We start from the raw sequence: 12,459 nt of genomic DNA, 5'->3' as shown, positions 1-12,459 counted from the left end.
TTTACCTGTACCCTCTACCTAACACTTACACTACCCGCCCCGGGTATCCGTGATGGGGGTCCACTCTTCCCCCATTCACACCTTCGCACCATGCACACCACTCCGTACCACTTACTCCAACTCTCTCCACACACCTGTACTTGCACACCTGTGCTCTCACACCTGGTGCCACCTGCACCCTTCTCTCCCCAAGCGCATTCGCGCTGATCCACAACACTCATTACTCACACACTGCTCCACACACCTGTCCAGTTGCACACCTGTGCAATCACACCTGTTCAATCCTCACACACACGGCATCATCTCAGCTAACTACTCCCTTCTGAAACTTGCGCGTCCCAGTCGTCCCTTTAAACTATTGCGCTCCCTCGTCATTATCATCCACACTAATCTACCTGCGTCCCCACTACAGGTATCAGTCACTAACTAAACTTAACGTTACCTAATGTCATCTTCGCTAGATCCCTACAATATAACCTAACCCACCCGGGCTAGTTTTCACTGCCATCAACCCCATAAGCTATTGCTCCTTTGCCCCCACCATGGGAAGGGCGGCAGGGATGCCAGCCTTACCCACCGGGCCCATCGCTCACTACCAATTTTGCACATCAAATTTCAACAAATTAAAAATTTGCCAATCACTACCCATCATCTGCCACTCACTACTGCCAATCCCTTGCCAATCATCAAATTTCGTTTTTTTCTAATTTTGGGGCCAAAACACTAACCTCATCACCCAGTCTACTCACTAATGACTCTCGGTGCGCCAATTCCTGTCCAAAGCCCGGCTTCGTAAAGCCAAGCAATGGATGCTGGTTGTTCTGTGCCAGCGGCTGGATACGTCCGGCACTCGGTGCAGGGACGGGGGTTTACCCGTGCCGAGATCCCACACACCACCTCGGCGTGGAGCCATCCAATGCCCCGATCTAGACCTGCCGGCACGTCTCACCACAAAGTGGTCGCCATGACGACCCTTTCTATCGGGCTGCCAGCTCCGCCTAGTGGAGCACGGACGCGGCCGTTCCAAGCGAGGCCCAGCACGCACCGAGGGCCCGCTTCGGCTAAAAGTCGCTCTAACCTCTAACCCGTTTAACGTCGATGCTTCACCTGGACGCTTACACCCCGCAGCCCGTTCCTTGCTCACACATCCCGCCGTGCCCATGCTCCTCGTACCTTTCCTTACACACCCAGGTACACCCATTCCACTCACAGCCTTGGTCACACACCTGACCACCGAACACTTTGGCACACATTCGTTGCTCGCACACCTCACCAATACACCGCTTCGCACCCCCTCCTCGGTCACCTCCTCTGTGACAATCACAGGTGTGCTCTCATTCGCACACCCAACCACGTGCCTCACCACCAACTCCAGCGTGCATTCCCACTCACGCTCTACCATTCCAGGTGTGCATCCTTCCATCCCAGGTGTACATTCTCGCTCACCTGTCACAACTAACTCACGCTCCATGTCACTCTCACTACTTTCACCTCCATTCCTGACAGCGCACTCACCCTTACTCTTGACAGCGCACTCTTTCCCCATGCACCTGTCCGTCACACACCTTTCTCGTGCACACTCTCCCGTCACACCCTCTGTAACACTCACCACAGGTGTGCATTCTTCCTTGCCTTTGACAGCGCACTCTTTCCCCATGCACCTGTCCGTCACACACCTTCCTCGCGCACACTCTCCCGTCACACCCTCTGTAACACTCACCACAGGTGTGCATTCTTCCTTGCCTTTGACAGCGCACTCTTTCCTCATGCACCCGTCCGTTACACACCTCTCTCGCGCACACTCTCCCGTCACACCCTCTGCAACACTCACCACACCGCGCTTCCATGTGCCCCCTCGCACACGCGCTACGACCGACTCATTCTCGCCAGCACCCTCACTACTCCTTGGCACGCACTTTTTCCTCACACACCCCAGAGTCGGACTTTCTTGCACACCTCCTTTTTCGCACACCAGACCTGTCGCACACTTCACCAACGGCCTCTCACGAACACCCGGGTCTATCTCGACCCCCAAGCTTATTAAATCCCCTGGCGCATCATACGCACGACCATATTGGTCACCACTTACACCGGGTCCTCTTCCTCTTCGCTTCTCCTCCATCACCTGCGAATCCCTCATCCGGTTAATGAGCACATCATCACGATCCAAACACAGACTTTGGACCAATTCTTTTATCTCCTCTTTTATCTCTTTCTTATCCCCTCTCCGTCGCTTCTTAATTTCACTCATCCCTTCTTCCACTTCTTCTAATTTGTGCTTCACCTCTTTTATTCCCCGGTACGTCTCCTCAAGCTCGTCCTCCAAGGCTACCTTGACCGTTTCCATGTGCGTCCTCACCTGCCGGTCCTTCGTCTCCATTACCTCTATCACCTCGTCCAACCTCGTTGTCAGTCCCTCACGTACCATCTGACATTCCCTCTTCGTCGCTACCAAGTCATTTTTTAGGTCATTTTGTGTCGCTTTTAAACCTCCTAATACCACAGTGTTCCTTTGAACCTGCTCCGTTAGTCCTTTTTGTCCCTCCGTCAGCTGTTCCACCTCCTGCGTCAGGACCTCTATGCCCCCTTGTAACTTTACAGTCCCCTTTCTCACCTCCTTCTCCATGTGCTCCTTACAGTGCCTCACCTCCTCGCGCACTCCTCCGACCTCCTCACTCACTCCTCTTCTGATCTCCTCTCCCATCACTTGCATCTCCCGCCCAGATGCCACCCTCATCTGCTCCATTTCCTCCCTGTGAGCATCCAGTTTGGTTTCTACCCCCATTCTGACCCCCTCTATCTGCTGCCCCATTTGGTTAACTTCCCTTTCCGCTTGGTCCCTCATGTCCCTCAATTTGCCTTCCATGGTGTTTTCTAACCCCTCTAACCCTTTTTGCATCCCTTCCATTTGATTCTCTTGAGCGGCCATTCTGTTTTCTACCCCCGTTAACCCCTCCTGTATTTCCCCTAATCTATCGTCTAATTTCCCAAATTTCATGTCTAATCCCTTAAAATTATTGTCTAATCCCTCACTGGTACCCCTCGCTTCGTCCCTCATTACCCCCATTTCGTTTCCCATTACCCCCATTTGGTTTCCCATTACCCCTAATTGGCCCTCCAATCGCTCACTCTGAGCATCCATTCGGTTCCCCATTACCCCCATCATTCTGCTTTCCATTTCTTCGCTATTCTGGGCCATAAGGGCCTTCATTTGTATGAAAAACAAGTTCAAATCCACCGGGGGCGCTGCCACGGTCGCTGGCGCGGTGATCAGCGAGGCGCCATTTTGCGCGCCCGCTTCTTCGTGCGTGACGGCGCTATTTTGCGAACCTGCCGCCCTCACTGCTTCGCTCTCCTCCTGTCCCTCATTTTGGTCCTGGATCGACCCTACCTCTCTCTCCTCTACCGGACCCCAGCTGTCTTGATCCGCCATAGCGCGACTTTCAAAATTCGGTTTTTATTTTATTTTCGTAAAACAAATTCAAATTTCGGCCGTTATAATTTCGCGCGGGAAACGCGCTCCGAATCGATTCTAACTGTTACAAATTTGGGCCTAATAAATTTAGTCCCGGGTTCGAATTCCACTCCTCGACACCAATTGTTACAGACGTGGCTTGGATGTTATTCACCGAGCGGTTTTGGGATGACCACGTCTGCACAAGATTATACTCGATATTATACCCGAACGTTGACTAGTCGCGCGATGCTAGGTCAATGAAGGAACAGACACACGGCTGGGATTAAAATGACGACACCAGGGATACGGTTCTCAAGACCTCCGGAGGAGATTATATTCGTGCGGAAGGTCAGATTACAGGGACGAGAGGTACAGCACAGAAAGGTGGGCACTTAGACACAACCTTATATTAACCCCAACAGACGACAGGCAAACGGGACAAGGCTGACTCACACGGGGATTGATAGCAGGAAAGCGGGTATCGATGGCTCCAGGTGCACCTGGGCTCAGGGCAGAATCGACCCGGTTCGGTCCGGTCCAAAGATGCGGGGAGGTATCGTCGCGCTGGGGGTGGCGGTGGCTTCCTCTGCTCTCCGTCGTTCAGGCGCATCTGACGTCTCGTCCGCTACGTGGCCGCGTATATCCGGCGGGGAGTGACACGCCCTCAGCTCGTCAGCTCCGCCTCGTGGAATCGGCACGTTGCTTCTCATTGGGTGCGTGCGGGGGGGGTTACCGGCTCCGCCCCTGACGAGGAGCTGACAAGGAGCCCCTTCGTGGTAACCCCGTGGAGCGCATGGTCTGGAGCGCATCGTCTGGAGCGCATTGTCGATGGCGGCGAACCGAGCCGGTGGGAGGACGCACACTCCCCCCCGCGCAGCGCCCCTCTGTTGTTGTAGACGGGGAAGAAGATGGGAGGAGGTACGGGAAAGGTCCTAAACTCACTACTGGTGCCATATAATCACATTCTGGTGCAACGAAGAGTCATAATTAATGGAAACGAGTCCTTAACTGACATAGACTAAGAATAACTAGCAAGATGTCCGAAAGTTGTCTACGTGTGATGCGGTGGACCTGGGCACGACATTTAATGGGGGAAAAAGGGGAAGGTCGGCTCTACTGATTGTTGTTTACAGACAATGGGACTAGGGAATGGGGGATTGGGGATAGTTGGGGAGTATTGGGGAAAATAGGGGAATATTTACAAGCGGATATGGAGGCCAAATTCCATATTCGCAACAATATATATATGTATATATATATATATATATATATATATATATATATATATATATATATATATATATATGCATATATATATATATCTATATATATATATATTTATATATATAATATATGCATATATATATATATATCTATAGTACGGGACAGTACGGGAGGAGGGTCCACCATTTCACCTATTTTGTACGCGCGTGTCTGACGTCATCCGTGCCTGCTTCACCAATCCCATAGTCCCATCTTACCAGTCATGTGCCAATCAAATCCCAGCCAATCACTGCTCTTTGGGGCGTGGCTCATGGCCCTGCCTGTCCTGTGTGCTCACAGAGTCAGTGTTATCCACGGTAATGCTTCATGCCTGGTTTCTGGTTGGTTTTTAATTAGTGTGGTTAATGGCCGATTTCTGGCTAGGTGTCTGTAGTGCAGTGTCATAAGTAACACAGGAAAAGCTTACAGAGGCAATTACAAGCAGGGAATTAATTACCCATAATCCCTCACTAATTAACAAGCCCCACCCCTCTGATGGGGACAAATATACAAGCTTACCTGACATCCGGTATACACAAATTCCCTACTTATGATACATCAAGGTTTCTTCTTCTTCACGACAGTCGGAGCACACTAATCTATACACTCTACCTGGACCTAAGGTATCCGTACACCCCACAAATGTAACAATATATATACATATGCATACATATATGTATATATATATATATATATATATATATATATATATATATATATATATATATATATATGTATATATATATATACAGTATTAGGAACAAGATTGGGCCCACAACACTGCTTTGGGGCAGTCCAGCCACCACTGCAAGACGAGAGGAAATTATTTCGATTGACAGTGTTATGTTGACTACTCGAGTTTAAGTTAGAAAGTCAGTTATGAAGGGGGTCATGTATGCCACAAGTATCGAGCTTGGGAAGCAGGTCATTATGCTAGACTATATTAATTGCCTGAGATATGTTCATTGAGACAGATGTGACCTCTTCTTTGAGATTTGGATTTCACACCTTTACTGAGAGAAGCAGTAGCATGTCCATCGTTGAGTGACTAGGACAGAATCCAGAATAATGGCCAAATATCAGCCTGTGTAGAAAGAGGAAAGGCTTGATACTGGCAGCAATGACGACTGCTTATAATTGGAAATAAGCTTACTCGTCTGTCATTGAGATAATCGAATTTTCACCTTTCTTGTGATTGGGAGTGATATAAGATTATTTCCAGGCTGATGGGAAGACAAAGGAGAAGGATATGTTGAAGAGAGCAGGGGAGAAGCAAGTGCAGCAAAGCAGGATTTGAAAACATGTGGACTTGAGTTCTTCATTGATGAAGAACCTTTTCAGGTGTAAAAGACAGAGAATGAAGAAGGCAGTGGATATTAGTTGGTCAGGTGGAGATGGAGCGGGATAGATTTTGTTCTTTGTTTTGGAGGTAAACACAGAGTTGAGACTTGTCTTAAGCAGAGTCTGAGGTGAGGGTGTTTAAGGTGTGTGAGAGGTTGGAGGGGAGCATTACACCAGAGATGGACTTCACATGGTACTACAAGGACTGTGAGGAAGATTGGTTGTAGAGTTCAGCACGATAATGTTTTTGGGCTTGCTTAATTAAGGATGGACAGACAATTGTGAACCTTAAAGATTGACTTGAAGTTTCCCTCAGTTGGTTTAGTCTTCCCTGTTTAGAAAATAAACTGCTTGATCTCAACTGCCTCGCCACAGGATTTATTTATTGTACCAGGTCCGAGAGGATGGATGTGATAGCTGGCAGCACATTCCTCTTGGAATAAACCAGTGCACGAGAGAGGGAGAGAGAGAGAGAGAGAGTTTGCTTATGTGAATATGACAGCCCAATCCTTTTGAGGTCAGTTTGCAACCTGGCAGTTTGACTGTATGAACAGCCAAATTCTGCCACATCGTGATTGTTCTCAATAGCCATAGACTTGTGAGCTTGGACAAGAAAATTGTCAGTGGAACTAACAGGGGTAGAGGAGTAACAGGAGAGGCTTGAATTGAAAATTAGTCATTAACCATCTCCTGGATGGAGAATGTAAAAGTTATAGAGATCTTGGTTCGAAAATTTACAAATTGAGTCAGACCCACAGAGTCACAGAATGGCTTTAAGCTGCAATGCCATAGCTGGTTGTTGCAGAGCTGAACACAGCCAGCTGCTATTGTAGTACTTGAAGTAACTACCAATGAGGAGGATGCATAGTTACATGTTGATCCAGAGTCAGGATGAATATGTATGAATTTATTCATGTTAGCAGAAATAGTGGTATTTGGTATATAGTTATGATACTTGCCTAAAAAGCCTGGTGTTGGCTTAACCTTAACGGTTTAGGTATCTGGTTTAAGATCTTAGGATCTTAAGTTTGAGCCCCTGTCATGCTGTTAAACAACACCAGGTGGGTTGACTCAGCCTCCCATCCTTTCGAGGTCAGCAAAATAAGTACCAGCTTACTGTAAACAGGGTCAGCCTGGTGTTGGCTTAGCGGTTAGGGTGCCGGCTTGGGATCCTAGGATCCTGGGTTCGAATCCCGGTCGATCGCTGAATTAACACCAGGGGGGTTGACTCAGCCTGTCATCCTTCCGAGGTCGGCAAATTGAGTACCAGCTTGCATGGGATGAATGATCCCGGTGTGTACCCCGGCTTAGAATAGGTACACCGTATCCCTGCGCATCGTAAGAGGCGACTAAGGGTTGGCGCCAGGAAGGGCATCCGGCCATAAAAACATTGCCTCAAACAGGGAACCATGATTGTCATGGGGCCCGCAAGGCTAGCCCCTGCTCTAGCGGGGAAAAAATGGCCCCAAAACGATCATTCATTCATTCATATTTACTGTAAACAGGGTGCATTGTATCAGTGGCACAGCTGCACTCCCAGAAATGATGCAGCTAGCAGCCACAGGCTGCATATGAAATAATAATAACTTGCTTAAAGCTTCTCCACCTGCAGACAGAATACCAAAACAGTTTTCTTTTAAACTTTTGAGTCCTCAAGTTAATGAATTTAAACTGAGAATGTAACCTGTTATGTTATTTTCCATCCTTTTCCTCATTTCTCCAGATGCGCTACACCAGACGTGTTTCTGTCTGGCCAGTAGGTCTTGCTGGGGGCTTCGATTTGAGTCCCCCCTGGTGAATGCATCGGGTCATGTAATTGGCTGGTGGGCACAATTTGCTCCACAACGCCCATTTGCCCTTGATATGGCAGGATTTGCGGTTAGCCTCCGCTTGCTTTTGGATCGGCGAAGTGCATACTTCCTGTTCCATGGTGCAAAACCTGGTTGGCAAGAGAGTGATCTGTTACATCAGCTAGTAACACTTGGTGAGCTGGAACCAAAAGCTCAAAACTGTACAAAGGTAACTTCTGTTTTTTTCTGACCCATTTACAAGATATAATATGTAGTTGTTTTAAGTTGCTACAGGGGTTGCTTTGAAATGGAAAATTTGTTTACTCAATTGTCGATTTTTCTCTTATTATCTTGCCAAAACGAAGTTTTTGCAAGATGTATTAGTCAGCTTGTATGTTTGTTTTTTTGTTTGTTTTTTTGTTTTTTTGTTTTTTTGTTTGTGGTTAATCATTTTTTTTCCACGTTTAGATCACTCTGTAGACCACAGTTATCATTGGAAACTCCTGTAACTTCGCATATCAGAGTCCTATAGAGATACCCTTCAGCACACAAAATTTTGAAGGTCAAGGTCAAAGGTCAAGGTCACTTTGTGGTCAATCATGGAGGTCGACGAAACCCTTATTTTTTGAGTAACTTTGATCGGATCGTCTCCAAACTTCATGGGAATCTAGTATATGGTCCGGCGCTCAGCTGATTAGTTTTTGGTGGCGATCGGCCTTGACCTTCATGGTTAGCGCTGGAGGTCGAAAATTATTGACCCCAAGGTCAAATGTTGAAACCCTTATTTTTTGAGTAACTTTGATCGGATCGTCTCCAAACTTCATGGGAATCTAGTATATGGTCCGGCGCTCAGCTGATTAGTTTTTGGTGGCGATCGGCCTTGACCTTCATGGTTAGCGCTGGAGGTCGAAAATTATTGACCCCAAGGTCAAATGTTGAAATCGTAGGTACCATATCTTCGCATATCTTCGCATGTAACTTCGCATATCAGAGTCCTATAGAGATACCCTTCAGCACACAAAATTTTGAAGGTCAAGGTCAAAGGTCAAGGTCACTTTGTGGTCAATCATGGAGGTCGACGAAACCCTTATTTTTTGAGTAACTTTGATCGGATCGTCTCCAAACTTCATGGGAATCTAGTATATGGTCCGGCGCTCAGCTGATTAGTTTTTGGTGGCGATCGGCCTTGACCTTCATGGTTAGCGCTGGAGGTCGAAAATTATTGACCCCAAGGTCAAATGTTGAAACCCTTATTTTTTGAGTAACTTTGATCGGATCGTCTCCAAACTTCATGGGAATCTAGTATATGGTCCGGCGCTCAGCTGATTAGTTTTTGGTGGCGATCGGCCTTGACCTTCATGGTTAGCGCTGGAGGTCGAAAATTATTGACCCCAAGGTCAAATGTTGAAATCGTAGGTACCATATCGAGTAATACCTCATATGAATGCCCTTGATGAGTGCTTCCCAGATCTGTAAACAGTTTGACGCTATGACGTCATTTGATGACGTCATGACGAAAAAACGGAATTTTCATGAAACAATTATTTCCTCAGTTCTCATCAAAATCTTTCAATATCTCGTGGGCAGACATTCCTCAAAGAGTCGCTTCTAGTGGATAGCAGTTCTGTTCACCTCAGTGTGACCTGAAGCAAGTCACTCATGTTCACATTTTGGCAAGATACGGTTCACCCTGTGGGTGACATATGTTTTTATTTATTATTTTATTAACCCTCTTTGACTAATCAAACCTCTCATTGTCTTGGGAGTATTTATTGCTAACCTATTGATTTATCAGTGTTTTGATTTCTGCACTGCAAAGTAATGTTTCGCTTGGACAGCATGTTAATTCATAATTTTAGATGTGACTTGTTTATTGGATTTGGCCAATAACTCTCGAGGTGATGGCTTGTTTTTTGGAACCACTTCTAGGTACTAGTTTGGCATACACGAACAGAAAAGCCTTTCCTTCGCTACGACGAGAAGAAATGGCCAACAGATCTAAAAATTGAAGTCTGAAAGGTAACGACTTGTCGACTTGTCCTGCATCATTGTATACGAAACAAAAGATAACCTACTGTTCTAGGTGACCCTGCAACAAGGATTGCCATTCTTTGGAGGACTTTGAGAGAATATACAGCGATTACAGCTTGTAACTAGGGGCTATGGATTGTGTGACTTATGACTGCAGCTTGTGTTCAGTCTCATGCATGTTTACAGTGAATTTCACCTTCCGGATCTTTCGGACTCACAGTCTAGGTGCAGCTGAGATTGTTAATGGTTTTTTAAAAAAAACTTCAACTCTAATCTACTGGATTTCACAATGAAATGGTTTTGAATCTTAGTAGATACCATGCCTGTGAATAGAACATGTTGTACATCATCATATATCCTTCAGATGGGATATTAAAACAACTAATATGATCATTTTGTTGGTGTTAAATATTCTATTGTCTTTCACAAAGAAATGTGGAAATATGTGTTCGCATTTTAAATCGTTTTTTGTTTTTCAATAATAACTGTTTGATTTGGGTTTTGCTTCACCAATAAAATTTGGGGGGGATTAGCCATAAATCTATTTGCACATTAAAAAAAAACATGTTGATTTTGCACAATCTTTTATTGCAAGAAGCTACATATGTCTTCATTTGAAATATTTTTTGTTTGTGCTACTGTATTAAATAAAGATTACTCCTCAGATCTTATAAATTCGTTTTCTACAATGAATTAGGTGTGGGTAAAAGCTTACACTTGTTAAAAAGCTATTATACGACTTCTCCAGAAACCTCAAAGCAATTTTGATAATTTCCCAAGTTATTTTGCTTTTCTCATAAAGCATCTTTCACTGATTTTCCATTCATTACCTCCGCCACCAAAGGTGGACGGAGGTTGTTTCCACCCTGTCTGTCTGTCTGGGGGTCTGTCTGTTTGTCCGTTTGTGAACAAGATATCTCAAAAGGTTGGGGTCGGATTCGGACGACATTTGGCAGCGATGTAGCAAATGTGACAAGGAAGAAATGATTAGATTTTGGTGAAGATCCGGATTCGGATCTGGCTCCTAGAATTTTAAAGTGATTCTTCACCATTGGGAGATCGGGCCAAAAACGATACATAGCAGGATATCTCAAAACATTGTGGACGGATTTGGGCGAAACTTGGTGGACAGGTTGTATGTGTGACCAGGACGAATCGATTCAATTTCGGTGAAGATCCGGATCCGGATCCGGCTAGTATAATTTTTTAAAATGATTCTTCACCATTGGGAGATAGGGCCAAAAACTATACAAAGCAGGATATCAAAAAAAGTTGTGGACGGATTATTTTGATTAAATGTGATTCTGTGTTGCGTTTTTCTGGTCGACTCTCGGATACAAAACGTAAACTGTTCACCTGGCGGAGGTATGCTCTCTACTGAGTGCCGATCTAGTATAGATCTGGTATTATTAACATCCCATTCTCAAAACCTTGTGACCACCCCTCATATTATAATCATATTTCTTATCACTGTTCCAAAACTGGGTTGTTTATTTCATGTCTGTTTTTCATTCATGTTGATTCTGTTGAATAATGCAAATAAAAACTTTGCATTTCATTCACTGTCATTTTCATTATTGTACTTTTTATATGGACGTATGTGTTCTGTTTTTTATACTTTGTAGATATTCAAAAGTCTGACTTTATCATTTAATGTTTGGTTGACATCCTCCTGGACATATCAGCAAATTCAAGACTAAAAAGCACACATTGGCAAGCTCTTAAGCAATAGTTGTTCCTTCTAATTATGGGCGAGGACGTGATTGGGTTTTGAAATTTTATGACTGCTATCGGCATTGCACGTGGTACTTTCGACTCCTTAGAAAATCCCAAAAGGTGACCCGAAAACTCGTTTTTGATGACCTTTTCATGCACCATTCGCATTGCAGCACAAGTTAAAATGACAAAGCAAAACTGATATGACATAAGCACTGTCAACTGTAGGACCTTATATTGAAAGGTGTGTTTCTTTCTAAATCATGTCCAATCAATTGAATTGGCCGCAGGTGGACTCTAGTCAATTTATAGAGACATCTCAAGGTTGAGCAAAATAAATTGGATGCACCTGAGCTCAATTTGGAGTGTCATAGCTAAGGGGTTGAATACTTATTGACTCAAGACATTTCAGCTTTTAATTTCTCATTATTTTGTAAAAAATTCTGGAAAAATATATTCCACGTTGACATTATGGGGGTATTATGTGTAGATCTTCTTGTGAATTATTCTTGCGTCTTGGTCGCCTCTCTGATCAGTCTCCGCCTTGCTTGGCCATCCACTTTGGATGGATGACCTGATCTAGGTCATACCATACAATACGCCCTCCACTTCTTAATGATTGTTTTGACTGTGCGCCAAGGGATATCCAAGGCCTTTGAAATATTTTTATTCCCATCCCTTGATCTGTGCCTTTCCACAACTTTATCCCGGAGGTCTTTTGAAAGCTCCTTGGTGCTCATGGTTGAGTCTTTTCTGTGAAATGCACTACACAGCAGAGGAAACCTACAGGAACAGCTGATTTTATTCTGAAATAATAAAAATCACTACAATTTAACGCAGGTGGAGGCCAAATAACTTGGT

At 45.1% G+C, this 12,459-nt stretch overlaps 1 protein-coding gene across 1 annotated transcript in view; it reads left to right on the top strand.

Annotated features, from left to right (window-relative positions):
* The window catches only part of LOC137413381 (galactosylgalactosylxylosylprotein 3-beta-glucuronosyltransferase 1-like), a 134,269-nt gene extending 122,769 nt beyond the window's left edge, over positions 1 to 11,500 (top strand). Inside the window, 3 exon segments of the mRNA XM_078782041.1 lie at positions 7,785 to 7,833; positions 7,836 to 8,080; positions 9,781 to 11,500. Coding sequence (XP_078638167.1) covers positions 7,785 to 7,833; positions 7,836 to 8,080; positions 9,781 to 9,867 — 381 coding nt within the window. The 3' untranslated portion in view covers positions 9,868 to 11,500.
* Positions 11,501 to 12,459: the final 959 nt, after the last annotated feature.

The sequence above is a fragment of the Myxine glutinosa genome, chromosome 7 (genome assembly GCF_964187855.1).
Source record: "Myxine glutinosa chromosome 7, kmMyxGlut1.1, whole genome shotgun sequence".
Classification (NCBI taxonomy): domain Eukaryota; kingdom Metazoa; phylum Chordata; class Myxini; order Myxiniformes; family Myxinidae; genus Myxine; species Myxine glutinosa.
This window is presented reverse-complemented; position numbering and strand designations above follow the sequence as displayed.